The following is a 16,503-nucleotide window of genomic DNA, read 5'->3' as shown; positions in this document are numbered from 1 at the left end:
GTAGGATTTACAAATATTTCAGTGACTTGTTAGTGATAAAGTAAGCACAAAAAGATTTTTTAATCACTTAAAATCAGGCCAAACAATAAAACTAATGAAAACAACCCCCAAAAAAGATGTTTATAATTAAGTAACAGAATTTCTTAGTGTCAAACTTTCATTAAAGGTTGAAGAAGAAAAGAAGAAGCACAAAAGTAGTGAAGTGGAAGAATCAGACGATGTCTGTGATGCTGCTGATGAGAGTGGATTGAGTCAGCAGAGAAAGAGTGGAGGAAACAGCAGTCAGGAGGTTGCTGCTATGGGGAATGAAGGTTCTGATAGGTAAGCCTATTTAACAGCAGGCCATTTGTTATTTTTCTGTGAAATAAGTTTGGATGTGAGAGTTGGACTATAAAGAAAGCTGAGCGCTGAATAATTGATGCTTTTGAACTGTGGTGCTGGAGAAGACTCTTGAGAGTCCCTTGGACTGCAAGGAGATTCAACAAGTCCATCCTAAAGGAGATCAGTCCTGGGTGTTAATTGGAAGGACTGATGTTGAAGCTGAAACTCCAATACTTTGGCCACCTGATGTGAAGAGCTGACTCATTGGAAAAGACCTTGATGCTGGGAAAGATTGAGGGCAGGAAGAAAAGGGGACAACAGAGGAGGAAGTGGTTGGATGGCATCACTGACTCAATGGACATGAGTTTGGGTAAACTCTGGGAGTTGGTGATGCACAGGGAGGCCTGGCATGCTGCGGTTCATGGAGTTGCAAAGAGTCGGATACGACTGAGTGACTAAACTGAACGGAACTGGAGTGAGCTAATGGTTGTGATGATCACATTTTACATTTTGCTAAGGATATAGTTATTTTTATTTTTTTGTCCTTTAGACATAATACTAAAGTTAATTTCTTAACATACCACCATATTAAAGTGTTAAGAGTATTCTGAATTTGACTGCCTACTTGCCTTTACCAGTGTGTGGTATATTTAAATACATTTTATGTCACTACTTAACATCTTTTCATTTCAGTTTGAGGACTTCTTTCAGCATTTCTTATGAGACAGGTCTAGTGGTGAGGAACTCCCTCAGCTCTGGTTTTTCTGGGAAAGTTTTTATTTCTCCTTCATTTCTGAAACATAACTTTTCTGGATAGAGTATTCTTGGTTGGCAGGTTTTTTTTTTTTCTCATATCACTTTGAATATGTCCATGGATGGAAGCCAAATTGTTGTTGGTGGCAGGGGAACTGATGAGGTACTGGTCTTTCAGCCATAATGCTGAAATCACCCCATCATGTGGGTGGTTTAAAAGTAAACTGCCTCGCCACCCCCCCCCCCGCCCCGCCCCACCCCATCAACTATTTCCTTGATTTTTTCTTTCATGGTTGATGTGCTGCATGTCATTTAAAAAGTCACCCACGTTAAGCATTACTTTTTTTTTGAGTTGTTTTTTTTTTTTTCTCTTTTTGGCTGCGCTGGGTCTCTGCTGCCGCAGTGCCCGGGCTTCTCAGTGTGCTGGCTGCTCTTGATGCTGAGCGTGGGCTCTGGGGTGCTGGCTGCAGTAGTTGTGCAGCACGGGTTTAGTTGCCCCATGGCATGTGGGATCTTCCTGGACCAGGGATTGAACCAGTGCCCCCTCATTGGCAAGCAGACTCCTAAGTACTGGACCATCAGGGAAATCCCTAAATTAAGCATTATTGTATTTAACAGCAAAGCAGAAAATATAGTGTAAATCTAATTAGGACTCCCATGGGTAAGAATCATTGTGTTTAGGCAATGGACTCCAGGTTTCCAGTGTAGCTCTTGAGATTCTTCCCAATGTCTTTCAAAGATGCACCTCCCTGCTTTCTTTCCTGTGTTTCATACTTTTCCTTCCAGGTTCCTAGGAAACAGCCTAGATGCCACATGCCTGTGTGCTCCGTATTCTAATCTCCAAGTAGAATGATTTTCTCCCGTTTTTCTTCTTTGTAACCTTCTCTCTTCACTTCTTCTATAAAGCCTTCCTTATTTCACTGATAACTTTCATATATCAACTCTTACTTATCACATCATATCATAATTATATATCTGTCTTTGAGGCAAGAATTTGTGTTTTCTTGCATATGGTTGGTACTTAATAACTATTTTGTGAATTATTTGATGATTTAAGATGGGTAAGAATAGGAATTTTACAAGAATTATTTTTCTATTCTTTATCAGTTGAATTATTAGAAAACATTGGCTTTTTTGTGGATTTTTTTTTCAAGTAGCAATCCTGGCCTGCATAGGAAGGAAATAAAGAAAAAGGACACTAGCAAATGGACACCAGAAGAATGTGTGATTGCACCAATATTTGAAAAGACCGATTCACTGACTGGTGGTCTGCTGCATGTTAATGATGACAGCGTTTTAAGTGAAGTGGATCAGGATGATGACAGGTAATGTCTACAAATTCTTTATTTCTAGAGGAAGAAATAAGCACTGAATACTTCTGGAAATGGAGCAGCATAATATAGTGTACAGGCCAAGACAAGAGATTCCTCAACTGTAGTGGCCAAACACTGCTGAAAGATTAAAGTGAGGACCAGTGCCTTTGGCCAGAAGTTGTTTCAGTAAATAGTCTCCTTGAAAGCTGGGCTGTAGTGAATACATATAAACAGCCCTGTAGGGAATATTTGCTGGGACAGGCAATAGACAACTAGATGGTAACTGAAGAGGATGTGGAGTTCAAAGGAGTTTCTTATTTTATGTTAAGATGGGAGCTTTTAGAGTATGTATGCTGTTAGAAATGAGCCAGCAGGGGACTTGTTTATTGAGTTTAATCTTGTTTGCATTTCCAATATTAGAAAGCTTATCAATTGTATGACATTATCTTTAAGCTATTACAGTAAACTAATTGTACATAATACTTCTGTTACATATATATAGTTTTATGGTAAGGGCTTGTTTGTTGGTTCTGAAGTGTAATATTCCTATGTAATTGCATGTGTGGAAGATTAGTTCAGTTAATTCTATCCTACATAGATTTAAAAAAATTAGATAATCATGAACTTGCAAACACTTAGGCTATACTGAATAGGATTTGATCATTCCTTGATGATTCTAGTTGATAGTAACATCGTGAGTAGCTGTGATTTTGTAAGGTACTCTGAAACATTACATCGTATCAATGTCGTAGTTGTTTATAGATTCTAAGGAAAAGGAAAAAAATTTGTTTATATTCAACAGAAAAAAAACTACTAACCATCTTTCCCAAATTATTAATTTTGGTTTATAAAGTTCTAAATTAGAAAAACTATGCTTCTCATAGTAAGAGTGTTATTAACACATATTGTGTGCTCAATAAGTGTATATCAGATTCATGAATAAACAGCAGAATGGTTGAATGAATGCCTACTGATAAATTTCTTTATAAAAGCAAGTGTTTAGTGAAAGTAGATTTCCAATATTGCCTACCTCTAAAGTCTTTTTATTTTTTGAGAAACATGTGTTAAGATTCAGAAATTATTATTTATAGCTATAACTGGACATGGAATAATAATATAGATTCATTTGCTATCATACTACTTAAGGAGACTTACTTAAATATTACTTTCTCGGCATATTTTTGAACCGCAGTGTTGAAGCCAGATTTCCTGAGTTTGAACTCTGGGTCTGTTGGTGACCTGCTGTGTGGGCTTGGGCAACTTACTCAGCCTTTCTGTGCTCCGTTTCTTCCTATGTAGAGGACCTAATGTATTACCTATCTCCCAGAATGTTTGTGAGGATTAAAATGCCATTAAGACATAGAAAGTGCTTGTAATAATGCATAGCAGTTGCATAGGAAGTCCTCAGAAGGCTAATGTCATGGTTATTAAAAATGAGTTTCTTTCTTATAAGGACTTAAGGAATACTTCCCAGATAGGTTTTATTGCTGTAAAACATAGTTCTTATTGAAAATAACAACTGCAAGAAATCCTGATATACTGGTTCCCTTCACATAATGCAAGTAATGTTATGTTTTTCCTTTTGTTTGATCTAAATTAAATACTTTATTAGTTTTATAAATGTATTTTGTTTGTCCTTTAATGTTAGTCTTCTTTATAGTTTTAATCCTTTTATAAAAAATTGCTTACCAATGCAAATGCAAAGATTTTATATAAAAAACAAAGTTTATGTATTTGTATTTTTAAGTATTTAATATTAGCCTGAAAAGAATCGTTTGTTTTTTTAGGCCTGCAAAGAAAACATCTAATGAAAATAACAAGGTATAGTCAAAAAGTTAACTATAAAAAATATTTTCCTAGTAAAAAATACTTTGTAAAAAGAATAGTAGCAAAATATAAAATCTTCCTTTGTTGTAGAGACATAGACTTTGACAACTTAATTTAGAAACACTACATTTATAACTAAATAGGATAACTAGTTTTCCTTTTGATAAAAAATCTGTCCTTTTAAAAAGTGTCTGTTTTTGCTTTAATGAAGAGATATTTATCACTGTTGTATAATTAGTATGTTCTATAAATATTTTAAGGACATTATGAAATAGTATTATTTATGTGTAGGTCAAAGAACAAATTAATTCTGTGGATGACCTTGATGACTTAACTCAGTCATCTGAAACAGCTTCCGAGGATGGCGAGTTGCTTTACTATAAGAATTCCATGTTGCTAATCGAACAGCTTGACACAGCGTGTAAAGGTAGGACTGCAGTGTAAATATAAATACCATGCCTGTGTGTGGTGCAGTAGTGATATATGCACACCTTGTCTAGTACTGCTCTGGAGCCAGGGATATGTTACAGTGCTGTGCATCTCAGAAGTAGGTTCTGTGTTAAAAGAACAGGAATGTGAGTGTATACTCTGCACCACAGGCCTATGATCCTTCTCACTCGCTGTACCTTCTATTGACTCTTCTTTCCTGTGCCTTCACCCAAGGTCAGGTTAGCATCACTTTCCTCCGGGAATACCTGAAATAATCTCAGGACTTCTTTCCCTGCCATTCTACCTCCCGGAACCTCAGTCCACATAGCAACTATAATTATTATCTATTTTTAAAAATTCAGATCTCATCATGTTACCCCTTTGCTTAAAGCCCAACTGTTGCTTCTCTTTGCTTCATGGTTAAAGGTCACAATTGTCTAGCTTCATCTGGTTTTATTTTTTACCCTTCTTTCCACATGAATTTGAGCATCAGCGTGTCAATTTCCTAAAATGTCTGGTGGTCTTACGTTTTCATTTTCATTCAGTTCAAAATACTTTGTAATTCTTCTTTTCATTACCTCTTTGATGCAAGGGTTATTTAGATCCATGTGATTTAGTTTCCAAATGTTGAGAGTTTTCCAGAGATCCTTCTGTGCTCTTGCTTCTCATGATTTGTTAGGTGCATCCAGAGGGGCCCTGGGGCTAGGGCTGATTATTTCCTGCCTTGGAGGCAAGACCTTACTGACTACCCCGTTCATTCTACTGTAAGGAGGTTTTTCCAGCCTGGCCCATGAGAATAGATAGAATTTCCGGGACTGAGTGAGCACCAGTCACAGGTTCCAACAGTCTTTTCAGATGGTTTCTCCCTGGTCTCAGGTGGTTTCTCCCAGATGGGTGCTCTTCGTTCCTCTGCTGAATACCTGAGGGGCTCCTCCTCAGATCTGCAGGGTCCTTTTTCTCTCTGTCCCACTCTCTCCTCTCTGTGATTCTGATCTGTGATCTCTGCCCACTTTGGTTTCACCAGACTGTCAGCTTCATCACCTCCTGTCAGGGAGTCTGGCTGACTCAGCTTCTGTTCCTTCTCCCTGCATCAGGGCCTGGAAATTCTCTCAAGGCAGTGAGCTGGGGCGTTCCTTAGGCTAACCTGGTGTGTTTCCAGGATCATTGTCCTTCATTCCCTGAAGTTCTTTGTCATGAAAATCATTGTTTAATGTATTTTGTCGACTCAGGAAGGTAAATTGGTCGCTGTTCACTCTGTCTTGTTTAGAAACACACGGCAGCTGGAGACTGTCCACAGGGCTGGTCCTCCTGCTCTGCTTCCTCCTTCCTGCTCATCCTTCATTTCTCAGGGTGACATCTCTTCCCCAGGGAAATATTTCCTGGGCCCAATCCATGTCAAGTTCTGCGATCATAGAACTCTCTTTTCTTAGAGTGTCCTTCTGAGTTCATAATTATTTTATTTGTCTTTCTCTTCTGCTAGACTTCAAGCTAAACAAGAGCCAGGGGAGTCTGTTTTATCTGCAGAGCTTAGAATAAAGTCTTCCACATTATAGACACTTAATATTTGTTCAATGTGTGGATGCGTGAACGTGAAAGGCACAGTCCTTTATACTCAAAAATTACTCACATAAATTTTTTTTGGTTTTTATCTTTGTTTTCTTCATCATGCAGATTCTGTTAGCTTGTTGAAAATCCGGGATACAATTCTTTCGTATGAAAGATTAGTAGAACTTAAAAAAAGCCACTGTGAACTGCTTAGAGGAAAGATTAAAAAAATGGAAAGGAAGGTTCGTGGGCTCCAGAAAGAGCTGTCAGAAACAAAACAAGTGAAATCACAGTTAGAGCATCAGAAAGTGGAGTGGGAACGAGAGCTCGGCAGCTTGAGGTACTGTACGTCTTGCTTTTAAAGAAATATTTGAACTATTGTTTCCTTTACTACTGCACAGACGTAGACGTGTTAGAAGGACTAACTTATCCTCTAGGATTTTAAAGAGGAGAAAGTGTTACTAGTATTGTGGAGTGTGAAATTCATGGAAATAATATAGCAGGTTCTTAACAGTGAATGCTTCTAATAACTTAATGTATGTTTTTCCAAATCATCATTTTCATGACCATTCAGAAGTCCACCATAATGGAAACCTTATTAATTATTTAGCAAATTGACTTTCATTTTTTTTTCACTTTTCTGTATTATATTTAATACTACAAGAAACGGTTTTTCTACAAATTCATTTCTACCTTTCTAATTATTTTGAATACATTTTCTTTAATAATATTGTATTATTTGGTCAAAGTATGAGAATTTAAAAAAAGGTCTTTGATCTATATTTCTAAACTATTCTTAAAGAAGTTTATATTACTTTACGTTCCCATGCACAGATGTATGTATACAGTAGTCATTTTTCTCAAGACATAAGAAAAATGTATGCAGTTTTATTCTTAACCCTCTGCATGAAAACTGTGAGAATTATTAAGTGTTTTTCATTATATTTTCCCCCATTTTACTATTTTAAACATTATGTAGAGGGAATGAAAGTTATTGTAGCAGTGAATAATCTCATGATTTTCTAAGAAGAGCTGTATAAATTTTGCAGATTCACCTTAAAGCAAGAAGAAGAGCAGAGAAGAAGTGCTGATATGTTGTATGAAAAAATGAGGGAGCAGTTAAGAAGAAAAGAAGACCAATACAGTAAAGAAGTTGAAATGAAACAGCAGCTTGAACTCACTCTCAGAGCACTGGAAATGGAACTGAAGACTGTGAGAAATGATCTGGATCAGGTAGAGCAATCGTCGATGAAATTTTCAAATTTCTGACACTACGTTGTCAATTATTTATAGTATCCCTTTAATTTAATATGTATTTTTAGGTTTAAAACAAAACTGTTATCTTAAATATGAACTGTGACATTTAGAGCTTAAGTTATTAATCTCTTGCCATTCTTGGCTTCTAATAGATGCTCAGTGTATGTTTTCTGAGTGGAGGTAATGGACATAAATCAAGCTTAATCAGTAACATAATGATTGGCATTTTTGACACATTAGGCAAAGTAGTATTCTTAATTCCAATCCATGTATTAATTTTGTTTTTTTTATGTTAAAATACAGGCTAACTTGCGTTGACACTGTGAAGAAACTACTTAAGTGCTTTGTAAAGAAATTTTCCTTCACAATACTATGTCTGCCTAATGTTTTTGCTCTGTGATAAATTTAGCAAGCATTTAAATTAAGATCTGAGTTATTCATAGGGGAATAAAGATCCTTGTGCTTAAAAAGGCTACTTCCTTTAAACAGGTTTTTTTTTTTTTTTCATTTTAAATTCTTCTCCTAAGCTTCTAACTTTTTCTTTTTTTTAAAATGGTATGGGCCCCAAACTTCATATAATGTCTCTCCAGGTTACAGAAGAGCGAAATGACACTCAGAAGCAGCTTTCTCGAGAACGGAGTGCCAGAATCTTACAGGATGGGATTCTGGCCAATCACCTTGCCAAACAAAAGGAGATAGAAATGGCTAATAAGGAAGTGAACTCTGAGGTATTTTCTGTAGTCATTTTCAAATATGTGTGTATGTCTCTGTGTAAGTATGTATTTTAAAAACCAACACTATATATCATAGAAAGTGTAGAGGACTTTGAAAGCCTATATATCTATGTTTCAAGGAGGGAAACATTTTCCATCTGTTGGATAAAGTAATATTTGTAATTCAAATCCATTTGTCTGCTGCAGATAGGTAGTGACATACGATGGCCTCATCCAAGGAGAGGCCTTGAATATTTTGCATAGGAATTGATCTCAAAGTTTTTGCGACTACCTTAGAAGAGCCAGCACCCTGATTGTGGTTTAGGCAAGGAAGACCGTGTGTGGTCCCCCATCGACTGCGCTACCGACCAGGTCCCTCTGCTCTGGAGTGACGTGTCGGTCACTCCATGCACGTCCTCACCTTCAGTGTCTAAATCAGAGCCCGTTCTTGGCTCCACTGTCATTTCTTTAACCAATACCCTATCAATGGCCTTTTCACATCATTTACAGGTTTTCAGTTTGTAAAAACTGTGCCATCAGTTGTTAAAACACTTTTGAACACTTTAAAAAGTTGTTTCGTTAGAACAAACTTATAAAAGTGCCCCCTCCCTCTCTAAAGAAAACACACTTTTGCTACTAACAGTAGATATTCTGGGTTTTGGTAATGATGTCACTTCCTCGATTGATCACTAGGTTAGTTATCACTTCCCTGATGGTAAGGAGGAAACTACAGGCAGTTCAGAGGCCACATTTTGGATGTCATTCTTCTGCTTGTGAGAAAATGAGCACTCTGCTCTGTGAGTGTCCTGTTTCAGTACAAGGAACTTTTGAAAACAGTGATAGATATGCCATAATATATATTAGTGATGATATTGTGTCTTTCATTGTATTTCCCGCATCTTACTATTTTAAACATTAGGAAGAGATAATGAAAGTTATTGCTGTAGCAAATAATCTCATGATTTTCTAAGAAGAGCTCTCTGCATTTTGCCTTATTTACCATTAGTGTGTGTATCATGAGTGAAATAAGAGGCTCACTTTGTATGTTTGTACTAGAGAAGTAACTGTGGTTTGATGTAAGAGGACTACTGGAGTCAGAAGACCTGGTGAAAAGCCTGCAGCTTCTTTATATTTTTAGCTTCTTCCTTTCCAGAATTATAGCGAATGAGTTAATTGATGTTTGTAGAAGTGCTTAGTATAGTTATCGATAGGTATAATTCTTCTAATTGACTGTTAAAATGTAAGAAAGATAGCATAGTCTCAAAAAAGTTTTTTTTATGAAATTTAGTCTGTTTAAATATATAGAGAGCTACAGCTCTTACTGTGAGGTAGTTGTATAGGTTAGGTATCAGATGCAGTGTTTTTAAAGCTAGCAAGTAGTGTTGTTTATTGAATTATAGTTGATTTACAGTATTGTGTTGTTTCAGGTGTTCAGCACAGTGATTCAGCTATATATGTATATGTGTGTGTGTGTGTGTATATATATATATATATCTTCTCTAATACTACAGTTCAAAAGTATCAATTCATATATTTCATATATGCTAGTGTGTATATATTAATCCCACATCCTAATTTCTCCCTTCCCATGCCTCCCTTTCGCTTATAGTGACCATAAGTTTGTTTTCTATGTCTGTGAAGCTCTTTCTGTTTTGTAAATAAGTTCATTTTTATATTCCACATGTAAGTAGTATGATATAATACTTGTCTTTGTCTGACTTACTTCACTTAGTGTGATAATGTCTAGGTCCAACATCCCTGTTGCTACAAATAGCATTTCATCCTTTTTTATGGCGTAGTAGTATTCCATTGTATAAATATACCACATCATATGCAATTTTTAAGTGTAGTCAGATCTATACATCTTTTGTTTAATTCTTCCCAAGTTCGTTGTAATTCAAAGAAAAGCCTTTCCAGTTCTGAGCTTCTTGAAAAGTCTCTTGGGGTTTCTTTTTTACCTTCACCAATTCGTTGTCTTCAATTAAATTTTTGAACTCTGGGGTATTTCTGCTTGTATAAAGTCTGAGGATTGTATCGAACCTTATTTTTTCCTGTTGGAGACACACTTGGTGCAGTCTTTTCATTGAATAAACATAGAGGTTAGTCTTTCATTTCAGAGGAAATCCTGGAATGTCACTTTATTGAGTACTAGCTAAAAGTCTCCTTTGTTTCACTTAGGTTTCTGTTAGTTGTGAAGAAGCAAAAGACCTGTTGCGCAAAAACCACATGCTGCAGGATGAAATTGCCATGCTAAGACTGGAGATAGATGCAGTGAAAATTCAGAACCAGGAAAAGGAAAAGAAATATTTTGAGGACCTTGAAATTGTAAAAGGAAAGAATGATGATCTTCAAAAGGCAATAAAACTGAACGAGGAAACGTTAACAAAGACTATATCCCAGTATACAGGCCAGCTTAGTGCTCTGACAGCTGAGAATACAATGCTAAACTCTAAGCTGGAGAATGAAAAAGAAAGCAAACAAAGACTGGAAACGGAAGTGGAATCCTACCGTTCTAGACTGGCTGCTGCCTCACACGATCATGATCAATGTCAGACATCAAAAAGAGACCTGGAACTTGCCTTCCAGAGAGCGAGAGACGAGTGGTTTTGCTTGCAGGACAAAATGAAGTCTGATATGGCTAATCTAAGAGATAACAGCGAGACGCTTTCCCAGCAGCTTTCTAGAGCAGAAAGTAAGTTCAATAACCTAGAAATTAAGCTGCATCACACAAGAGATTCTCTCAGAGAAAAGACTTTGATGTTAGAACGTGTCCAGAGAGACCTAAGCCAAGCAGAGTGTCAAAAGCAGGAAATTGAACACATGTATCAGAACGAACAAGGCAAAGTGAATAAATATATTGGAAAGCAAGAATCCTTAGAGGAGAGATTATCTCAACTCCAGAGTGAAAACATGTTGCTCCGACAGCAACTGGACGATGCACAGAACAAAGCCGACAGTAAAGAGAAGACGGTCATTAGCATCCAAGACCAGTTTCAGCAGATCGTGAGAAAACTCTGTTCCGAAAGTGAGAAGCAAGGTCTGATGCTGGAGGAAAGAAACAAGGAGTTAATCAAGGAATGTAATCATTTAAAAGAGAGAATGTATCAGTACGAAAATGAGAAAGGAGAAAGAGAAGTGAGTATCCAGAAGAAATTCTCAGACTTCCTGAAAGAAAGTTGAAAGTGATTCTTGAATCTGGCTAAATGTTGAATCTAGTGGAATATAAAAAATACATAGGCTGTGAATATACGATCTCTAAACCAGCCTAAAAGCACACCTTGTATCCAGCAAACAAAAATTAGACCCAAGAGCTGCTTTACTTTGAGTAGAGACATCGTATTACTTATGAAATGTTAAGAGATTAAGTTCTAAATTATTAATATAGATAGTGTTAATGATTTACTCTTTTACTATTAGGATAATAATTTTAATCTTTATGTCACCACATTTCAGTATCATGATGAAGCAGGTAAATGAGATGCTCAAACCTAAAATGAATATTTCAAAATTAAGTTTCAGTTACATGGGTTACCTTGACAGTGAATTCCAGGTTTCCCAGATGCTATATTTTATATATTGTACTTTGGCTTCAGTAGCTTGTCATACCTTTTTGTCATATTTGTTGGTATAACTTTAATTTTATTTATATCAATTTGAATTAATTTGGGAAAATTTCAGCCTTGAATCATTTATTCTTATGGCCTCTCAACTCTTTAAAGGCATCTATTTGTCATTGAATCATAATTTGGGACTCGAGTGGTGAGCTTTAGCCAAACTATTCCTGATTTAATCTTCCCACTGCTATTTATGTTATTTACTTAGAGCATTTTTACAAACAGTTTGCTCCTAATTCTCATTTTAAGGATCAGTTAGTATCATTTGAATACAAATTTGTCCACTAAAAATGAAAGATGGCAGGACTCGTGAGCAGCAGGAATAGAGTGAGTCAGGGAGAGGGTCGTAGGGGCTTTGGTCTGGAGGCAGGTGGAGGCTAGGATATCGAGGCTTCTTGAAGGCTATGGGAGCAACCTCATTTTTTAAGTTGCATTTTTCTTTTATATTGGAATATGGTTGACTTACAATTTTGTGTTAGTTTCAGATGTACAGGAAATTGCTTCAGTTATACACATATCCATTCTTTTTCAGTTCCTTTTCCCAGGTAGGTGACTACAGAATATTGAGTAGAGTTCCCTGTGCTCTCCAGTATGTCCTTACTGTTAGCCAAGGGCAAAGATGGGGAGGAGAGAGAAATTAGGAGTTTGGGATTAACATAAACATACTACTAGATATAAAATAGATAAGCAACAAGGGAATGGCCTCATTTTTCTGCTGAGGTAGGAATCTGTTGGGAAGATCTGAGCACTGGTTGGAATATGTGAAGATCTCTGAGTTAATCAAAGCTTCTAATGAAAAAGGAAAGGAAAATATTTCCACAGTGTGGAATTTTCCATCACCCTTCCCACCTACACACTCATTTCTTTCTGGACATGAGGTGGGGCCGCATCCTTTGTCTGAGTAACTTAATATCAGGAAGGCTGGAGGGTGGCCCCTTCTGTGTCTTAACCAGATTCAGTGAGGAGGAAAAAGAAGGTGAGTTGCTATCTGTGGTGATAATTTTCAAAGTGCATATGTTGGAGTTATCTATTAACAAAATATAATAGTAAAGTGATTCGATAAACTCAATGACAGAGCATCTTATTAGGCAGCTGTGAGACAACTTCAGCAAGAACTGGCTGATACCCTGAAAAAGCAGTCTATGTCGGAGGCGTCACTGGAGGTCTTGTCGCGTTATCGTGCCAACTTAGAAGTTGAGGCACAGGATTTAAAGAAGAAGCTATGTCAACTCACAAGTCAGGTGTGTATGAAATTGAATGCGTTGACTGTTTATATGTAGGATAAAGTGTTTTAGGACACTCGTTTTCATGGACAGCTTTCTTTTGTATTTTCATTGCAAGTAATTTGCTACAATTTTATTATCTTTATAATGCACTCATTTCTAAAACTTGACTTTCATTCCGCCTTTTGCATTATATATTTTTTTCTTACATTATTTACCCTTAGGAAAGTTAAGAATTGTGCAGCATTCTTCACAGAAGCTGAGAGACTATTTCTTTGAAACAATACTTTTTTTGTGTGATACCTGTATTGCCATGATAAGGCAAGCCAGATAAAATCAGAGGATGTTTAATGGAATGTTTCAGGAAATTGTCATTTCTCATCTTCACTTATGTCAATGACTGTAGAGTTATATACATGTTTATTTCATGGATTTCAGAATAACTTGTGCAGAAAGGGTATTATACAGACTAGTTGAAGTTAGACATTGCCTTCTTTTCATTTTAGATATAAAGGCCTGGGGGTACTCAGATGGTGTATAGTATGTACATCCAAAATAGAGAATTAAGAAGATTATTTAGATCCTGCCATTGGATTTTTTTTAAAAACTATTGAAATATAATTCATGTAACATATAATTCACCCACTGAAAATGTGTAGTTCACTTTATCTTAGTGTATAAAGGTGTCACCTGTGACTAATTTTAGAGCCTTTCCATCACCTCATAAAGGAAACCCTGCATCCCTTAGCCGCCCCTCATGGCCCCCCATCTCCCTCAGCCCCAGGCAAACACCAGGGTAGTATCTATCTCGGTATTTCATATAAATGGAATCAAACAGTGTGTGCTCCTTTGTGATTAGCTTTTCTCATTTGATGTCATGTTGTTGAGTTTCATCCATGTGATAGCACGTATCAGTTCTTCTATTTCTGTTAATTGTCAAACAGTAAACGGTATGTGGCTAAGCCATTCATCCATTTACCAGTTGATGAAGCTTTGGGTTGTTTCCACTTTGAGGCTATTACTAATGCTGCTGTGAACACTGATTTACAAGTTTCTGTGTGGACACGCTTTTGTTTTCCTGTGGTTGGATTTTATCCTCAGAGTTAACTGGCTGATTTCACCTTTTCTTGGCCTTTGCTCAGATTGTCCTTTCGGTGTTCAAGTTTTGTTTTCTCTTCGGTAGTCCTCCATTTATTCAGACCTGGTGCCCAGTCTCTTCTCATCCATGGAGCTTTCCTGCCTCTCCAGTTCTCATTGAGCCTCTTCTCTTCAGCCTTTCTCATCTAGTCTGTGAAGAATATTTTAGCCCTTAATTTTACATTGTTGTCCTTTTTTTCATGAGGGAGAATCTTGTCTAAGTATACATTGGTTTAACAGGGAATATTTATTGATATGCACAATACTTGTCTGCATAAATGGAAAATATTTTAGCTTAACAATTGTTAGGACACAACTGAGTACTTTTTACCATACCAATAATTTCTTCTTGGAGATACTGGTATAGTAAAACTTTTATTAAGAAACTAAATTCTATTAGTCTAATAGAATAGAATTGTTCAGTTAAATGCTCATTTTTTCCCCTGACTCAGGAAGAAAATTGTAAATTTTCCTTCCTTCATTATGAAGCCAGAAGTGGGATTTACGGATTTCTAGCCTTTCACCAACTGTGAGGTTCTGGAGTTGGCTTCTCTGCTATCCATAGCTTGTAACCTTAATTTTCTCATCCGAGTACTTGTTAAACATTAGCAGTTGCTGGGAATGAATTGATTCAGAACTTTTGACTTAGCAGTAGGGTAATATTTCCATGGCAGTGACTTCACCCTTCCTCTGATGGTCATGTAAGTTCTGTACCACTCCATCCAGGAGGTGCTATTTGCATATTAACCCGTGGTCGTTGTCCACTGAGTAGTGCAGAGAAGAAGTAAGTTACAAATTATTATAAGTGGAGAACACTGCTAGTTGGTTAGTGGAGTCAGTGAACATTTTTGAAGTACTGGATACATATGTTCTGGGCCTCATGCTCCGCCTTACTGCCACTTGCAATGACATGGAGAGTGATTTCAGTGTGACGTGTGTTGGAGACGACTTCTGTTGGCACGACATCTGCCTGATATATCAAATTGTTTTGCAGATAAAATACAGTGACCGTAATAATGCCAATTGCAACAGTTCTTATTCTGTGCCACTTGCTCTTTTAAATAGTTTATGTATGTGGTTAGTCACTCAGTCATGTCCAGTTCTTTGTGACCTCATGAACAGTAGCACACCAGGCTCCTCTGTCCATGGGATTCTCCAGGCAAGAATGCTAGAGCGGGTTTCCTTCTGGCAATAGCGGAGCCATTTCCTTCTCTAAAGTACATTATGTAAACTCCGCACTGTAATCTTCCAAACATCCCACTGAGGTTGATGCTACCATTATCTCCATTTTATGGGTGGAGAAACTGAGTTACAGAAAGGGTAAGTGATATGCTCCAGAACAACGCAGCTCAGAACTGATGGAACTGTGGCACAGGCCCATGCATTCTGGCTCCTGTGTAGCTACTGCCTCTCACACTAGTTCCTGAAGCATCCGGTTGTCACCAACAGCAGTGTTAGCTCTTGGAACCACTGGAAGATCTGTGGTCATTTACATATGTGGATATTTAAAGTGATGGCTGATGTGAAGCCTGGATTAAAAAAAAATTTTGTTTACCATAAGGGAGATTTCTGTCTTTCCCCATTTGAGTAGTTTATAAATTTGTGTGTTTATTTGAGAAACTCTGATTTAAAGCATGGGTGATGTCGTGTTTGAATGCTAGAGGAGAGGTCAGTAACCTGCAGAGGGCAGATAGGAAATATTTTCACTTTGTGGACTGCAAGGTGTCTGTTGTAACAACTCATCTCTGCTGTATGGCAGGAAAGCATCTGTTAACAATATGCGGACAAAAGAGACAAAAGCAAATGATGGTGGATTTACTAGGTTATTAGTAGTTAAAACAGTTGTTTTTTCTTTCTTTTTTTTTAGTTGCAAGAAGCACAGGATCAACTTACAGAGGCTGTGAGATGTGCTGAGAAAACACAGGATCACGTCCAAAAGTACGATTTAAAGCAGTGTAGAAAATAAGTATAAAGCAGATAAACAGTATAACATGAGAATAGACCAATAGTGATAAAAACACATTATCATGAAGCTGTGTAACATTTCAGCTTTGAGCTGTCTTGAGATGCATAATTTTCCCCCATTATTTCCGTATTTTGCACATTATCCACAAGTGAAAAGTGAAAGTGTTAACTGCTCAGTCATGTCTGACTCTTCGCAACCCCATGGACTGTAGCCCTCAAGGCTCCTTTGTCCATGGAATTCTCCAGGCAAGAATCCTGCAGTGGGTTGCCATTCCCTTCTCCAGGGGATCTTCCTGACTCAGGGATCGAACCTGGGTCTCCTGCATTACCAGCAGATTCTTTACCATCTGAGCCACCAGAGTCACACATAGAAGAACAGTACAATGGCCAAACCATCTACTTCTCA

General features: G+C 37.2%; 1 protein-coding gene across 5 annotated transcripts in view; it reads left to right on the top strand.

Moving 5' to 3' along the window:
* LOC138417351 (ankyrin repeat domain-containing protein 26-like) overlaps positions 1-16,503 on the top strand; it is a 72,232-nt gene that overhangs the window by 37,833 nt on the left and 17,896 nt on the right. For 3 of the 5 annotated variants that reach the window (XR_011248091.1, XM_069547264.1, XM_069547262.1), the window contains 10 exons: positions 167-321; positions 2,232-2,399; positions 4,175-4,208; positions 4,506-4,641; positions 6,315-6,528; positions 7,238-7,421; positions 8,036-8,173; positions 10,337-11,293; positions 12,861-13,013; positions 16,000-16,070. Coding sequence is in view for 4 of the 5 variants with exons in the window: in XM_069547264.1 (XP_069403365.1) it covers positions 167-321; positions 2,232-2,399; positions 4,175-4,208; positions 4,506-4,641; positions 6,315-6,528; positions 7,238-7,421; positions 8,036-8,173; positions 10,337-11,293; positions 12,861-13,013; positions 16,000-16,070 (2,210 nt within the window). In the remaining variant the exon portion in view is untranslated. Of the gene's footprint in view, positions 1-166; positions 322-2,228; positions 2,400-4,174; positions 4,209-4,505; positions 4,642-6,314; positions 6,529-7,237; positions 7,422-8,035; positions 8,174-10,336; positions 11,294-12,860; positions 13,014-15,999; positions 16,071-16,503 lie in introns of all 5 variants that reach the window. The other 2 variants (XM_069547263.1, XM_069547261.1) reach the window with 1 other exon arrangement.

Source organism: Ovis canadensis, chromosome 13, assembly GCF_042477335.2.
Source record: "Ovis canadensis isolate MfBH-ARS-UI-01 breed Bighorn chromosome 13, ARS-UI_OviCan_v2, whole genome shotgun sequence".
Lineage (NCBI taxonomy): Eukaryota > Metazoa > Chordata > Mammalia > Artiodactyla > Bovidae > Ovis > Ovis canadensis.
The sequence above is the reverse complement of the archived record's forward strand: the minus strand, read 5'-3'. Positions and strand labels throughout refer to the sequence as shown.